Source organism: Coenobita brevimanus, chromosome 84 (genome assembly GCF_032717465.1).
Source record: "Coenobita brevimanus isolate Jiangsu-jjx chromosome 84, ASM3271746v2, whole genome shotgun sequence".
Taxonomy (NCBI): domain Eukaryota; kingdom Metazoa; phylum Arthropoda; class Malacostraca; order Decapoda; family Coenobitidae; genus Coenobita; species Coenobita brevimanus.
This window is the reverse complement of record NC_137037.1, coordinates 48,353,990-48,372,372: the sequence shown is the minus strand read 5'-3', so window position 1 is coordinate 48,372,372 and position 18,383 is coordinate 48,353,990. Positions and strand designations below refer to the sequence as shown.

The 18,383-nt window shown below is 39.3% G+C and overlaps 1 protein-coding gene and 1 non-coding gene across 2 annotated transcripts; one reads left to right on the top strand and one right to left on the bottom strand.

Annotated features, from left to right (window-relative positions):
• Nucleotides 1-4,410: 4,410 nt before the first annotated feature.
• Nucleotides 4,411-18,383, bottom strand: Bap55 (Brahma associated protein 55kD). The gene is made up of 7 exons (XM_080280416.1): nt 18,306-18,383; nt 13,730-13,903; nt 12,619-12,755; nt 8,800-8,856; nt 6,950-7,129; nt 6,399-6,668; nt 4,411-5,762 (listed from the first exon to the last, which is right to left on the bottom strand). The coding sequence occupies exons 1-7, from the start codon at nt 18,328-18,330 to the stop codon at nt 5,361-5,363; spliced, it is 1,245 nt and encodes a 414-aa protein (XP_080136542.1). The 5' UTR covers nt 18,331-18,383; the 3' UTR covers nt 4,411-5,360.
• On the top strand, nt 16,140-16,258 carry LOC145410298 (5S ribosomal RNA). The gene has a single exon (XR_013899261.1). It is a non-coding gene; the product is annotated as a 5S ribosomal RNA (ribosomal RNA).

Here is an 18,383-nt window from a genome sequence, read left to right as displayed (position 1 = left end):
TAGGTGATCATCTACGTCGCAAGACAAACTAAACGAGAGGGTTGATGATAAATAAAGTTTCCCTTATCCTAACTTGTTTTGGAATAATCATTATGCTACAGTAATGGTGTAATAAAAATGTGACGGTAATCACCCTACAATTAATAAAAGATTCTTCACTTCTAAATAATTCAGGTTATTAATGCTACCCCCACACGATTATATCAAGCTGCAAAGTATGTGTTAATCCCTTCAGAATCTTATTTTTCCTCACGTTAAAATCGTCTCAAGGCTGCAAGAATACAGTATGTAGCCTAAAGTACGTCATCGGACAGTAGGAATGTCATAAAGACTTTGTAGTTACTTGTAGAGAAGTATATTTTAGACTTGTGGTCGAGCGGCTTTTATATCTTGTAGTAGTTTCCCCACCAGATGTCATGTAGTGACGGGAGAGGTAAAGAATAGTATGGGACTATTTTTATTTGTCTTGGAAATATTAAACAGGTATAATAGTATAAGTCCTGGGTAGCTACCTCCCTGTCTCGCTATCTCTCTCTGTTCTAAGGCTAATCTCCGTCTCGACCTCTCTCTAGGGTCGCTTGTCTCCTTCTGTCTAGCCTGTTCGGTGGCTAATCTCCGTCTGAGCTCTCTTTCCTAAATTCTGGTATAGCAGGGGTGGACTAGATCTTTGTTCACGAGAGGACTGCTGACAGCTAACTGCATCATCTCCTTACTGGCCGCTGTCGTCAGCTTTCCTCAGTGTTAAGAGTGTGTAAGCATGCTTAGCACTGCTCGATTCTCGCAGACACAACACCTCATCATTTGACTTCCTGCTTCTATCTGTCTCTCTATCTATCTATTTATCTATCTATCTAGTATGATTTGCAATTATAATATGGAGACCTACCACAGGAATAAGAAAGGAAAAAGCACAGTCGAAGGGAGAGTTGATTCACGATGTGAGGACATTTTAGATATCTATTTTTATTAATCCACCGCTCTCCTTGTTCATAATAATCCGTAAAGACAACGGTACTGTATGGGTTAACGCTGATTCAGTGCAGTGTTCAACTATCATAATGGGAATGCAAAACAAAAATCTGTTCAGCTTCACTATACAGTATATATATATATATATATATATATATATATATATATATATATATATATATATATATATATATATTTTTGCGAACCGAGGTGATGAGGAAGGGTGTTAAAACCCTAACACCTGTTTGCCTGCCAGGGACTCTGACAGCCGGAGGTAAGCAGTGATCTGGTTCGTTAAGCTTCGTAATATGAAACATTTACGCAAATTTTACACGCATTTTACCGGCGACAATGCCAGCTAATAGAAGAAGGCGTCTGTTTCGACAAAACTGTCTCATATTGCAAAGCACGAACTGCAGTTAATGTTGCCGGCTGCATGGCATATGGTAACGGCAGAACTAGCAGCGCGTAAAGTGCCACAAGCAAAAGCTCTGTACCAAACATCATGAACCACACAATACTACATGCCTTAAGAGATCATTAAAATGCTATGTCATTGGTGTGCACACGCCAAATAATCCAAAATTTCAATTGGGGGCGGGAATAGGGGAGGGGGGGGGTTAAGGTAAGCCAAGCCTAGAGCCCATAGCTGCAGTGTGCATACATAAAATAATTCAAAATTTCAACCGGGGGAACCAAGGGCCTGAATGGAGCTCCCCCATAGCTATGCCACTGGTTTAGAATGGGTCACATAATCAGCAAATGGAACTGAACCCATATGATGAAAAAAGATCAGTGAGGATTTTACACTTAAATGAGTTACCTGAGAGTGGTTTGTGCAGTTGTGTGGAGTGAGACAGACAAATAAAGTTCAGGAGAGAAGTGGGGTTTATGTGAATGTGCTGGAGTGTTAGAAGTACCCCAAAATGACAGCCCAAGAAAGAATGGAAAATGAGGCTGACTAGGAGAGTAGGGTGAATGAGGTGGAAGAGGAGAGGGAGAGGAGACCAAAGATGAGGTGATGGGATGGTGTGGAGAGGGGACGGCAACTTTATGACAGAGGAAAGGACAACAAGGAGGTGAATTGTTCATGCCCCCTCCGCCTCCTCCCAGGATTAAGGCATCTGGCTAAATAATGGCCTTAAATTGAAAGTCTTGGAAAGGAAGCTCTAAAGGATACTGTGAGGTGAACATTTTGACATGACTACAGTATAGTGTGATGGAAATGAACGGGAGAAGACAGGATGTTTACCGTATAAATATGCAAGAATTATCATAATCCAAATACAGTATACAATGGGTATGATGTAGATGAACAGAACAGACTGAAACATCTGATATGAGGCAACATGTGGTCATTTATCTATAATGATCAGCTAATTAAGAGGTTGGGGTGAATGCAGCCATATTAGCAGTATGTATGTACTGTATGAGAGCAAGGCAGAGGAGGAGACTGAGGACGAGGTGGAGGAATGCATTGGATAGGTATATAAATGAGAGTAGGAGAGAGGGTAGCCTGATGGCTGAAGACAGGATGATAAGGTGGCATTTGTTTTGGCCACCCCTCCAGGTTAAAGACATATCATCATCATCATCCTCCGGACCTCCTTTCCCACCCTAGGGTAGGGTGAGGAGTAGCAATGTCAGCCCAAATTTGCCTACTCCAATGGGCCATGCTTCCATTCACCCATCATTCAAGTCCCCTGAATCCTGGCTTTAATCTGATATGCCAAAAACATTCACCACGTTCTGTAGCTTCATATAAACATATCCAATGGAGTCAATCCGGATGCTGTCACATTAAAAATGAGGTGCCAAAGACATCTACCTATAAATACTTAGACCAATCAGCAGTATCTGAGCAGATTGTTGAGGGATATGAGTAAAGGTGGTTTCATCCTGCTCTGACCTTCATCCTGGTAAAGTTGCTTTGTTTTCATCTAAGGGTACTGGGTCACTCTTACAACTTGATCACTGTCACAGAAGAATAAAATTCAATAACCATTAGTTGAGGTAGGATTGAGGCTTCTTGGATACTAGTCAAATCAAACCTCCAATATGACAACACCTGCCCACCAACTGAGCTGAATGAGGTCAGAGGTCTTTGTCAGGTTATGGTAAATGCACTGTTAGGTGGATAACTACTACTGTGTTTACTGATTGCTTACATGCATCATGCCGACATAACCATCAGCTAACAAACCATCAACAGGCATAACCAATGGATGAGCAACAGTCTAAAGGATCTGTGATTTTCTTGCATAAACTAAATATAAGGAAATCATTTCAGGCCACTTTAGATATGGTTATATCAATTATTTTAGTTCATATCAGCCATTTAATTGATTGTCTAATCAGATTTTGTTTATTTGTCTTCAAAGTCAATCAGGATCAATTTGGTCTATTCAGGCCACTTAATGATCATTCAGGTATGTTGCAATATATTCAGCTCATATTGGTTTAGGACTAGTTTAATTCATTCAGACCTATACAGTACATCCACTGGGCATCATTCAAGTCTAGTCATGTCTATCACATCTATATTGGTTTGGTCACTATTTCATGTGAATATGGGGCAATTCAGATCCAATTTGGTCCAGTTAGTTCCATTTACAGAATTGTAATTGTAAAATATTGCTTGCGCAAAAATGACACAATGGTCATGGGACCTGCTTGTGCAACAAATGGTGGGCCAATATGAAGCGTTCCTGTAAGGTAATGCTGAGCAGATCTTTTACTGACAAAGTGTTGTGGTAGGTGGTAGTGCTACCTCCCACGAGGAATTTGGCGAGCAAATTCGCACAGGCCACAGTTATAACATGGCAAAATGTTCATGGTATTTCACCTTGGCTTTCATATTTCACTCACTCATGAAGTAGCCTTAGGTCTGTGTTTAACCTGACACTTGCTCATACTACATCTATCATTCTATAAAACCATAGGTAAATGATGAAGCATGTAAAGTATGAACATTACCAAGGAATAATAATTACCATAATCCTTCATACTTTCCTTTTGATCCTAGGCTGCAGTAAGCACCTAATGTCAGAGGGAGCAATTCACTGGCATCATATCAGTAGAGTTTAAACAACAGACAGGACTGGTAATGGGACTTGATCCTGTATTAACAATGTTTGCTGTTTACAGTTATTAGAGTTTCATTCATGTCTGATGCATATATGTTTAATATATGCATTGGTTGTTTAGGCAGAAAACTAGGAAGTATTGTACAGCATGGCAACTACCTGTACCATCAAGCATAGGACATTTCATATCCATTTATTAATTTCAGGGTAAGAAGAATCATCATCAGTGCCAAATCTTGCACAACTCAAATCTGTTGACACAACTGTATCAAGCAGAAAAGCCCCTAACGGTACCAGCGTATGTTCATACAGGGAATCAACTGTGCATATTAAGATTGCAATTAGGTATGCATTTGCATGTTTAATACTGTATATAAAAAAGATACAACTGAACATACACACTCACATATATTTACCCATAAGAGCTAATAATTCTTAATCATACCTGTATCATATACTCTGCTTTATGAGGAATTGCCCCCTTTATTTGTCCCTTAATGTATTTCAAAAACTGTATCACAAAAAGCTGTGAACTAGTAAAAACTGTAGTCAGCCTTATGACCAGGCAGATTCATGGACGACAGTCAATTATTACTAATCTTTGGAACTGCTTATCACTAAGCACATCCCAAAAAAATGACAGCTTTCATCATGCAGTTTGCATGGACATGTATGTAATGAAAGGTTGACATTCTGTCTGAATATCTACAGATGGAATAAATTAGCAGTATAAAAAATCACTGTCCAAGTTGGTCAAAAGATTACTACACAAACCTTATCAGGTTTGATTTATAAGACAATGCTACAGCAGCATTTTCTTCACCCAGCGACAAACCCTATTAAGTATGACTTATAAGAATGCCATAGCCAACTTTTTTTGACCCATTATTAAAAATGTACTATGTGCTCCCCATAATTATTCAAATCCTCTCCAATATTACATATTTAGTACATCCTTCCCTTTACATCTCAAGCTGCAGGTGACTACCATAAGTCAGCTAAATATCAATACAAACTGTTGACACAAATATTATGTATAGTGCCCTCCAATAATTACACAGTAACAGCTGTGTGTCTGAAAAACAGGTGGAAAGTTAAGCTGACTGCTACATAGCTTTACAAGCTTAACTTTCCCAGAATGTTACTGAACATCATGCAAATGAAAAGGTTTTATCAGTTATATCAATACCCCCATCATAGGCAATGTTTCCAGACTACTGCATACAAATGTCAATGAAAACAGTATCTGACCATTTTCTGAGGTGGGCAGAACATGTCATAGTTAATAGAAGCGAAGATACGTACTCATGGACATTTACGGTCCACCTGTGTTTTGCCAGACTCCTCATATTCTTGCTTGCTAATCCACATCTGTTGAAACGAACCAAGAGATGCCAAAATGGAACCCCCAATCCATGCCCCAAACCTACGTTCAGTGGTTCCTGTGGCCGAAATAAGCTTGAAGCGCATATTGGGTGGGGTGCGGCCTGCAAGGTCACGGTTAAGACGATCCACAAAGCCATTTAGCAGGGAGTTGCCACCAGTCACAATGACACCAGAGTACAGGCTGGGTCGCAGGTCAATGTCACACAGCCCAATGCTTGTGGACACCACATGTGACATCCCCAGCATGGTTGAACCCACACCTTTGATGTAGCTTGGGTCAAACAAGCTCTCGGTGATCCGATAACGTTCTAAGCCATATTCCTGCAAAGGAAAAAAACATTTAAGTACAGTATATTCATCATCATTCATAATTCTTAGGACAGAGAGAGGGAGGAAGATAGGATGAGCAGCATAGTACAGACAGCAAGTGAGGTGTTTCAGGATAATGATAATTTTGCTATCTAAAAGGTCTTGTATCTACATGTAAAACGAAATGCAAGAGTAGAGATCACTTCAAGGAAGAGGAGCAACTGAAGTAATGAAAGTACACTGTGGGAAGAAAATACGAAGCAGTATGCCCAGAAAAAAATCATTTAATACTGAAGTCACTGACAGGTAAACTGATCAAAGATAAAGGGAGTTTAGTGTACTGATTGTGATATCCATTATACTGTTGCTTCTATCCCTCTCTATTCTTTAACACTTGATGCACACCATCTGTACAACCAGTAGAAAGTAAAGGTAATATGGCATGGATCTAATGTTGGGCTTTAGGGAAATCATAAGGCATAAGTGTAATATGGCACGACTGTGCTAGTAGAAACACAGACAGACAGGATAGACAGACAATTTGAAAACATATACCAACTTTGCTATCATGGCTGGTAAAAAGAGCTAGTGGTACAAAGCCTTCTATGTCAGCCAGAATATGGTTCTACAAAAGAAAGATGAACTCACATTGTTATATCCATTAGGAAATTCATAAGGCTCAGTGGGTATGCTCATGATCGTCTCTTCATCATAGGGTGCTTCTGAACAGTGCAACATGGTCTGCTGGAAGTCCCTGACCACCTCGCGCCGCATGTAGTTGTGCCAGGATGGTGTCACTTCAGGAATGTTGCTGGCACGTGTCCACTTCGGCCGATCCCCCTCCTTCACCAACTGCTTATCTGCTATCAGGTAGGATGGTACCACATCCACACCAGACTCCTTTAGAAAATTGTTGGCCTGTAGAGAATATCATGTCACAAATACAGGCGAAGTTCCCTAAGGTGATAAACTTTTTTTTTTTTTTTAAATAATAATTCCAAGTGCAAATTAAAATGATACATAGTTATGATAAAAACTGATGGCAATAACTACAATGTTTTTAAAAACTTATTGTATATGCACACTGTAAGACAATATATAGCTACATATAAAACAGCTGGCCAGTGATAATCTATGAAATCCTTATGTACATTTATACTGATATAAAAAGGATCAAATGATAGTAAAAAATGCATGACCTGGTTAAGTAAGAAGTCCCCACCAAGGGGGCTCTTGACGATGGCATGCTGGAGAACATAACCATCATGGACTGGAATGGCTGAGGTGTGAGTGGCACCAGAGTCCAACACCAGACCAGTGGATCGACCATTAGCAAAAGCTGCCAGCACTGCAGACTTCACCAGAAAGAATGCTGGAACCTGCAGGTACATTAACTTTATTTTATACTCATCAAAATCATATCAGAACTGACAACTTTTTCTGCATCCTGTTATTTTATACTCATCAAAATCATATCAGAACTGACAACTTTTTCTGCATCCTGTTTCAGCTGTTAGTCATGATAATATTGTACAGTAGGCTCAGCATTAGGAGAAACACAGTGAGGTGGTTTGGCCATGTGGAGATGATGGATAGTGAGAGACTGATGAGAAGAGTGTATGTGAGTGAGGTGGAGGGGCGGAGGTCAAGGATGAGAGGGAGGGATGGAGTGGAAAGGTATATGAGAGAGGGGGGTGTGAACTGGGAGCAGGGCAGTGAAATGGCAGGGAACAGGGTGACATGGAGGCGATATGTTTGTAGCCACCCCGTATGGGATTAAGGCGTCTGGCAATAGACAGACAGATAGATAGGCTCACCTATAATGTGCTCTCCCATAATATGGATTGCCTTTAACACAGTATGCTACTGATCCATTGCAATGCAGGATGTGGGCCAAAACAAGCCCAGATATTACATTTCAAGCCACCAAATGGATACACATCCCACAGCAGGGGCCACATGACTGTCCAGAGCCTCACTAATGTGGAGTGATGGTCTGGGTAGTGGTGGGATCTTGGTTATGATGTGGTATGGGTAATGATGTGGTATGGGTAATGATGGGATCTGGATGACAGTGCAGTCTGGTTAACTGTGTGGTCCGCCTCCACATTAAGGCCAGTTTGAAGTGGTTTGTGTAGGCTTGGGGGTCATTATGGGAGACAAGGAGGGTGTTGACCCAAGTCCATTTTCCATTGACTGTATCTTCCATACTGCAGTTTTTCATAACACTTTTCCTGCTTTTAACATTTAATCTGTTATCGCTGAGCCTACTGGATTTAAAGCTTAAACAACATAGTACAGTAACTAATCCATGGCCATTACTAATGTTTTGCGTACAGCAAATTACTTTATGTATGATACTAGAGGGTTTACAGTAAAGCAATCATATTACAGTTTCTCTATCATTATAAAAGCATTAATGTATATAATGACAGCTAAAAGAAGACTGGATCAAAATTAAAATAACTGAAAGCTGTTTTTGACATTTTTCTTAATACAGTTTCTGAGATTTTTCTAAATTTAGTATATACCGTACTCTCAGTTTTTGAGATTTTTTCTTATCTTTAATACTGCATGCATCTTACAGTACACTTTCACACCTCAATCATTTCTTTATAATTACATTTCTCTCATTTTGAACACTTTCTGAAAAATTTATCAAAGTAAGAACCCCCCAGCCTAAAGGGATTTAAACAACCTCCCTTTGCCTTTCCATCATCATCATCATCATCATCTTGGCCTTTTGGATTGGATGAGGTTATTCTTTTCACTGTGATGACACTATACATTACTATGCTCTGGCTACAGGTGGGCTTATCATATTAAAGGGCCCCATGCACACTCAGACTGGCCTGTCCAGTTGCCTGCACAAGCTGGTCTGGTCATGCACAGCTGAGCATGTGTGGGTTGTTGAGGTCAAAGCTCTCCTCTGTCAATGAGGCTGTCTGTACAGGCTACATTCAGGCAGCATGTATAAGTCAGCCTGAATGTGTATGTGGCCCTTAAGTTTAGAAAGGATCTCATGGACTGAAGCAGTCAATGTACTAACCTGGTATTTCTCAAACACCAGCTCACACAGTCTTTCCCGTTTGCCTCGAGCATTCCACTGCAACATAAAATTTTTAATATTACTAACATAGCTGACTAGCAGTAGATAGTGGCAATCATCAACCATTCACTTCACGTAGTGCTGCCTGCTTCCAGCTTACTCATTCTGATTCTGTCTGTCTGCCCTCCTCTCTTCCTACTTCTCCCTTTACTTTTTACTGCTGTTCTTTCCACTTCAGGTGTCTACACTTACTGACAAGCCTAATGATTTTCTATAACCTAGGAAACCATTTACAACACTGGTTGGAAACCATATAACCAACTTGCAAGGTGAAGCAGAGCCTACTATGGTGTCTCTGTAAATGGATCAAGAGGCGCAAATGTGGCATTCATCCAGGAACCAAACCTACATACTGTGGCGAGGTGCTATCACTTGCAAAGGAATGTCAGTTCAATGCACAGGACAATCCTAGGGTGGGAGGTCCTTGCCTGCAGTTGATGGGTTTGCTAAGACTGGGGTTGATCAACAACACCACAGCTGACTTATTAATTAAAAACCTGGAGGAGTAAACTAAACAGTACTTATGATATTTATATTTTTTAACAGACATAACTAAGATAATTATCCTATTATCACCCTTTGCATGTGGCACATGTTTTTTCATTCCTACATCTGGTTGCCTGCTGCTTATTTCTCACTGGATACAGGTATACCCCAGTTTAACACTGTAATTGGTTAGGTAAAAACCCATCGTTAGATGGGGTATTGTATATCGAGGTAGTGTTAACATGTAAAGTAACAGGATGCGTTTTTCAGCCTTGGGTTTCCCCCCAACAAGTCCAAAACCCACCCAAATGAGCCCAAAAAACAAGTTTAAAGCCAATCTAAATGGCCTAACAGCTGTAAAAGAAGCTAACCTAAGCCTCACACCTGTAAATAACTTACTAAAACCAACAAATACACTGAAAATCATCAAATATAAGTCTGGAAAAAATCAAGCTTAGTAAACTGTACCCTAAAATGACAATGTTCATCCCACCTAGGGCTAAAATACATTAATCTAGGTCTAAAAACAGTTTATAAATCACACAATTTGTCTAAAATATCAAAATCGGTAAAAAAATCAAAACCTACCATTAAACTGGGATTTGGCCATCGTTAGGAGGGGTATGGTGGTATTTCTACCCTCACTGTTAAGCTGGGGTATCGCATCCAGGGGTATCGGATATTGAGGTATACCTGTATTTTCAATGTAACTTTACTGCCTTGAACCACACTTCATTAGCTTCATAAGTATGTCTGTATTATTCACACACAAAAAAAAAAAAAAAAAAAAAAAAAAAAAAAAAGTATATACAGTACATGCATTCTCAGCATCGCAGCTTGAAGCTTTGGCTGTGGTCATTTTGGTTTATAAACATATTAAGAATATTATTTTCATAAGCTAGCCAATGGCAGTTTTAGAATGTAGTTATATCCTTATTTCCGATTAAAAAAATATATATATCACAATGATTAAAATCTGGCAAAGCAGGGCATCTGAGTTAGCAAATTCTAATATGTCTCATACAATTCCAGGAAAATGGGGCTGTTGAACACATTATTTTGTGAAACTTAAATTATCTCTGACTTTGCTCTCTTGAATACTTCCCTGCCAGATGCAACACAATAACAGAATGGTGACAATTCCTTGTGACACAATTCCTAGAGGCTTACTTTTAAAATATTACAGTACTGATGAAATACAGGTTTCTTGAGCAATTACTAAATTAGGCTTTGAAACTTTTGTTCATTAACCTTAATTTGGCATAAATTTTCCTTGTTTTGCAACTTATTTTGTGTAACTCTACACTACAGTAAGAGAAATTAAAGCTTTACATCCTTTCCACAGCACTTGGTTCCTGGCACCATACTACAGAGTTTTTATCTCGTTACAGTTCAGCGTTCAGAGTGGAGGGATGTCAGATTTTAGCAGTGTTGCTGTAAAGTGGCTATCACATACTACAATCAATATCTGTGAAATGGAAATGTGGTAAGTCAAGACACGTACAGCGACTGTGGGTTGCGACATGCCGGTAGTACTGGTGAGAGAACTAAAACTGACATGTTGCGACAGAAGCAATGTTGTAATGGATGTCTACTGGTCTAGTGGGTTAAGGCACTCTAACCCAATACGGTCCTTAAAGAGCTTACATCCAAAGGATGGTTCAGATTTAGGCTGCTTTCACATGGGCAGTTTCTGCCGCGCGGTTTCGAAATACAGTACACCGAGTTCAATGGGACTGTTCACGTGAGGCAGAAGCGGAGAAATAACTGCCACAGCAATAAAATAGCCAGGCGGGCTTGGATCCCACGCACTGCTATGGGTCCATTCACATGATTGGTTTTGCCCACGGCGGCAGTTAGGTTTTAGCTCTGGGACAAACAACACCCAACCAACTACTGTACCCTGTAATATCAATAGCTGGCACCGCACTATAATTGCACAAATATAGTTGTATGCATTTTTTTTTCACAACTTCATATTGAAAATGTCCTAGTGTATACAGTATACTGTAATTACAGACTTACTATAGGCTTTCTATTTTATGAAGGCAGTTTGGGTGGGGCCTCCTAAGACCTCACATTGCTAGGTCTGTTGCCACATCACCGCCACACATGTACTCCTCTCTCTCCCTCTCTCATATTAATATTAATATTTGTATTAACTGCTTCTAATTTTATTTTCTTTATTTTGACTTTTGATGGACAAGCTTCCATGGCAGGAGACTGACCGAGTATGACCCACACACCTCTCGTGTCACTGCACTTTACAACGTCGCGAAAGCAACGCTGACAAGTGTCATGAGATTTATACTATACTATAGCTTTTCTTTTTAATTACATTTATGAAGAGTATTTAAAATTTATTTATAACTAGTTACTAACTTAAAATAGGAATAAGAGAGAGGTGAGCAGGAGTAATTACACGTGTGTGGCAGCAGTGATGTGGCAACTGAGCTAGTGGCGCGAGGTCTTAGGAGGCCCCACCCAAACTGCCTTCATAAAACAGGAAGCCTACCTGTATAACCCAGCAGCTTTACGTTTTATGAACATCGATGACTAAATTGCAGAACTGTGTCATGGCATCATCAGCTTTCAGGTCTTCCTACAGACTGTAAAATGCACCCTACAGGAGTCGACAACTGTTCTGAGGATGGATCCAGAATTTCCAATTTCTTATTTTTCATGACGCTGTTCATTAAATAAACACACACAACTCTCTTCCTCACATCCTCCATCATGAAGAGACTAGCAGACTGACATGCAGCGGCTCAAACTGCCCGTGTGAAGGGCTGACAAAAATCGCACATCCAAGCAAGCGGGTAAAACCGCCGCAACAGAAACTGCTTGTGTGAAAGGAGCTTTACTGTTTAATAAACAGCACTCAGGGGCAGGCAACTGTCCATTCTTCCCTGAAAAGTCTAGGCTAAGTGCCCTTGTCCCTGGGCCCTTTGCATTTGAGGGGGCAATAAAGGACTGGATGATAGATGGACCAATGGAAATGCAATGTTGAGAATCTGAAGTGACTGATAAATATGGACTGGCAGTATGGAAGGTGGCACTGGTGAGTTAGCACTGCTGATCCTGAGGAACAATCAGAATTATTAAATGAAACAGAACTTTACATGTCTGAAAATTCTTTTTTGAATGAAACTGATCTTACTGATAAAGGTCTGCAGCTTATGATTATAATATACATTGTTAACTATCTACATACTGGTGTACTAAAAATTTTAAGTGCAAATTTATCAACATGCCCTATTGGGCAGTACTTACAGTTGCCTCCGAGAACAAGATGGGGTGGTACTGGGACTCGCTCTTAATACATTTCTCGTAGGAGTAGTCCAATACTTTCTCAAAGGTGTCCCAATCCTCTATCATACCCTCCTTCATGTAGTTCACCACCTCACATCCTGTATACAACAGAAACACTAAATCAAGGTCTGTGTAACAGCTTTTTTACATAAAGACCTACAGTGATACTGACCTCTACTAATAAAACCAGGCTACAGTATTCTCTATTTAGTGATGGTGAGTAAGCAAATTTAGGAAAGCATTCAAATTCTATGTAAGTGTGAGAATGATGTGTTATGATGCCTTGGTTGCTTAATATGTACATGGTTGGGTCAAATCAAGGAGTTCAAAATAAAGCAACTAGGCATAGCAGCTAAGCAATGATTACAAGTGATAAGAACAGTATTGTACCAGTATGGAAATTACCATATTATATTTCATGTCTGCAAATAATGGGGGAAAAAGGGAGGTGAAGTTAAAGTAGAATACTGTGGCGGGTAAAATGAGGATTTCTGATATGAGTCTGTGACAAAGTTAACACTGTAATGCAGACTTCTTAACACTGATAACTTGCTTTTACCAATATTTTGAGTAATATGTGACCTGACTGGATGTGAATCCGATTGACTGCAAGTGAAACTGTCCTTCTCCAGCAGTCTACCATCCTTCTTTTGAGAGACTGGGAGCCTAGGGATGTACTGTATGTAAAGCTGGGAAAAGCTGTCTGGGTAAATCAATGGCACTGCATGAAGCCATCCCTCTCCAGACCTGACTGTGCACTACCAAGTCAACAACCCGGTAAATGAATATCAGCAACTATATTTACAACCACACATATGATCAATTCCCTGTCCTAAACATGATTTGTTTTTGCAGGAAGGACAAAAGGATGACAGTGCAGAGTCTTCCCACATCTGTTCCCGATACAACAAACAAATCTTAGTTATCACAGAGGTTACTGTATCCGTATATAATGGAAAGACGAGGAAAAAAGATGACAGAATCTTCCCATGTCTTCCATTCATCCTGGAAAATCACGTCTAAGTTATGACAGGGAATCTATTGTAAATATGTTAAGAATCCAAGAACTGACCTTTCCTTGGGACATGGAGGGCAACTGTGTCAACGAAGTACTTCTTCTCGCTGGTCTCCGAGTCCTCTGTCACTCCCACCCACGAGGGAATATCAAACTTGGGCGAGTCCTCCCCGGCGTAACCCACTCGCAGTGATGAGTGTCCTGGGTCGAACACCAGTGCACCTACCTCATCTGTCAACAACAAGAGCATAAACAGTGCTTATGTCCTCATTATAAAGGTATTGTACAGTATAAAGCCTTTTTAAAAATTTTACATCATTTTTAACTCTAAGGTCTTCAGTTAACAAAAATTTTAAAAATTGCATACTAAAGTTCCACTGCTACCTATGATGTTAATTTTCTTGTCTATCCCAACATACGGCTGGAACTCAATGCAAGAATGTAAAAATTTACAGCTTTTAACCTAATGATCACTGCAATTAATTAATATATAGAATTTAGGTTAATTATATACCAGGTATATTTTAATTTATCCTTGCTGCTGCGAAATAACTTTATTCAGTTTATGAAACACCTGTCACAACAATGGGGTATATTAAACTGATATAAAACCTCTCCAATTCAAGAAGTCTATCCTAAGATGAGAGGAAACATCTGGCACTAGCAAGAATAAACTAAAAATATCATCTGGATTCCATGTAACACCTGACATACACTTATCAGTGACTGCATAATAGGCTCCCATGCAGGTTTGAGTAAAACTGTTTCACTGTCAATACCTTAAGTAACTTATTCTTGTTAATATCTATGAGTCTGAATATATGGAACAAAATATGGTACCATAATTAGGATAACCACAATTGCAGAAAACAATGGTTAAAGCGGTATCACACTAGTCCCTCATTTCTCCAGCAGGATTCATTCCAGGTGCAGGTTAACTGAAACCAGGGACACCTTATCACACTATTACATGCCTTGTGCCTCGAATGCTTGACAGAGATGAAATTTCCCTTTCTTTGTTGTGATCAACCCAGTTTCCTGGGCATGTGATCATTTATGACACTCAGAGTCGTGCATGTGAGCAGCTTTCTTTACCATCCCTGTCTGAAGAAGTTGCCTAGCATGAACAAACTGGCCTACATCAATGCTTCTTTTTTCCTATATCCTATTATTCTCCTCTAAACTTGTTACAGGTACCTATATGAAGCACTTATTTCCCCACTAAAGACATCCAACGGGTGATCAGCGGAAGAAAAAAAAAAAGGTAACTGTATAATTTCTTTTACTCAGTGGAGCACTCAACAGTTTAGATGGCACCATGTAAATAGCTGAGGAAACTACTCCAGGATGGGACTACTGTATCAAGTTTTGAAATACCTAAAAATGGTATAAACCAAATGCTTATTCTTCTCCCTTCAGACACAAGAGAGAAAAAGTGTATCATTTTCCAATGTTAAACAACAGTGTGTTCCTGGTTTTTCAGGAAGGAATCCCAACAGTCCTGGCTCGAGTCTGCCAAGCTTTACCTCAGTGAAACATATGCCTGAGATGTGATCCTAGGCAAAATTGCTCTTTTAACAAGGTAAACTTGATTCCAGGGGCTAGTGTGACAACCCTTTTAGTTACAGTTTTACCTGAACCCTCACACCACCACAATGAGCTTTTAAATTAAGTTCATGCAAATAATTATAAAATAATGGATCCATAATCTAATAATTCTGTAAAATGGCCACCAACAGTGAGTATTGGTATTTACCGGTGCCAAGAATTGTACAATGAAACAATTTCTCAAAACCTTTTCAGTCACTGTGGATGCTGTCCTACAACAACTAAGGTACGCTAATCACAGGTCAGTATTTACTGTAGCTACTTTAAGGGCTCCCCTTTCAATAATTTTCTCAGTAATCTTTAAGGTGACACAGAACCATGTTATTTTGCAGTTTTCTTCTAATTTTCCTTGCCTTAGCTCTTCATGGGATTCATCAGGTATTTTCTGGTTGCATTTTCAAATTTGTATTTTTATTTAAGTGGTGAATAGTGTTTAAAAAAGCAACGTCTGTGTACAAACTAACACAATCCTATGGTGCACGAAGACAGACTCCATCGCAGAATGCCATTTTAGAACAAAATTACCCTCATCAGTGCGTATTTATCCAAACCTAACCTGAATTTTCATAACCCAGTCATATTTATTCTTACCTAACTTGATCTATTTTATGCTAACCTAACCAATGTTATGCTAACCTAACCAAACTTATCCTAACCTAACCTTCCCTATCCATTAAATATGTGAGTCAGTGATGCGGTACACTCAAACCTCAATTTAAGGGACCCCCATTTAAGGAATTTCGGATTTAAGGGACTCCATATTCTGACAAACGGACAAGACTATTCAAAATTAAGTAATGTCTGGGTTATACATATTAATATGTTTCTTTATACAGTACCCGTAAAATAATATTCATAATCATATAACCATACCACGTTGAGTACACCGCTTCCCGTCCGATCAGCGAAGTTAAGCAACGTTGGGTCTGGTTAGTACTTGGATGGGTGACCGCCGGGGAACACCAGATGCTGTTGGCATCCCTACGTGTTAAGTGGGGTTGGTGGAGGATTAGTGCCCCTCCCTGTAAAACAATTAACTCTAAGCCATTGGCCACCCCGTCTGGGATACATGGTGTCTGGCAATGAATGAATGAATGAATATAAGTGAACCAATTATTGTATTTTATGATAAGATTGTCTTTAGATGTGGTAAAACAATCGACATTTTCAAGTAAGGGACAAGTTGATTCCCCATTTAGTCCCTTAAATCAAGGTTTGAGTGTATTTCCAAATTTCCTATTGAAGTGCTGACAGGATCTTTTGTTATTTTTTATAGATTAGCATATACACTTGGCTTTTTTTTAATGTTGGTTTACAAAAATGTTCATAAATAGGGGGTTCCATTTCTATACATAATACTGCACACATATTTTACAGAATATGAAGTGATTTAATTTAATCACCGAGCGCTGTTTGACTAACATGTATCATATTTTAATGGATGTTTTCTGTGTGATATATATAAAGATTTGCTTTACAATCACACCTACAATTGTCATCGCTTGGTCATGTGATGATTGTGCCATGATTAATGAACATTCTTAATGCACAATGCTGTTTTGGCGCAAGTTTTATGCAATGCACACTTTAGTTTGCACGCTGTTAGGTAGGTTATAATCACTGGGGGGTCAGGGGCTAGTTATGCATCCACTGCTAATTAGGGGTGTCTGGGGGGATGAGACTGCCCCAGTTAGGTGAAGCTTTTCTAGACAGGTACTGGTATCCACCAAAATGGTAATTAAATTGTGTATATTTGAGTACCGGTATGTTTGGTGCACCGGCATGTTCAGTCAGCGGGATCGGCATTAAACACACGGTCGTGGGTGTTGTTCAGGCAGCATTATTTAATATCAGAGTAGGTATATTTTGATTGTTCTCTTTATTTCTTTTGTCAGAAATTCAGTCCTAATTACCCACAATGAGTATCTTGTACTAAGATTACTTGGTTAAGAACGTTAGTTTTAAGAAAACAGCTTGATTCCATGCGTCACTTGTCTTCACATTTAACCTCTATCCCTTATATACTCGTTTTCCTTGTTTCTTGATGGATCCTCTTCATACTTGAAAATTCACTTCTGTACATCTTAACAACATCACTGAATCAGTTCAAAGGAAGGTAAATGACTTATTTTTAAGAGGTACACCCTTTCAAAAAAGTATCAGCACCCTTACAGCATGTACTATACTGAAACATGGATGAAGCATTCTGATATATGGGGCATCCTGTAATTATAAGTGAAAATAATATCTTTGGTAATTAAAACTCTATCTATCTATCTATCTATTGCCAGACGCCATAATCCCGTAAGGGGTCAAAACTGCAAAAAGATTCAAGGTATATGTTTTGAAGCACCACATTTATAGACTCATGTTTGTGGAAGTTGCTCAGTTTCACGACCATCGTACCCAAAGGGGCCGATACTTTATGATGAGGGTGTATCCTGTCTCCTAAAGGATTATTGTTTTATCTTTTACATAAACTTATTTTTGTCCTGTGTGGGTTGATCTGAATGTTGAAGGTTGCCAGACCTGTGTTTCTATATATTACACCAACCTTATAAAACCAAACGAAAAGGATAACAGAATACTCAGCCAAATTACTTTGCCAAATGCAACAAATGGTGCCCATCTTTCCCTAAAAAACACCTCGTCCCCTTCATTATATATTTAAATATATCTTATGCAGAAACATATAAGGTTAGTTTAACATCTAAAAATGCATTTTCAATAACCTGTATCATGAAATCATCCGACACATGATGAAACGTTGACAAGGGTGAAAACCGCCGAAAAGAGGAGCTCGCAAAATATATATTGACCATCAGAGCAAATTAAGTGTGTGAAGAAAAATACATAGGTAACGGAAAATAACACTGGTCATCAAGCCTGAAAAATGAATTTCGAAGCCCAAGGCGGTGATGGCCTGGCTAAATGGCTATGTCTAGTCTGTTATTAACTTTTAAAAGGTCAGCGTGTTTGCTTCTACCAAAGGCAACTTCAAACTGCTGAAAAGAACCTTACTCACCTCCACCGTATACCCCACCACTCATATTTTATGAATTTCAATGGCCTTAGAATCACCGCGTCCCAGCGTCCTTGTTTG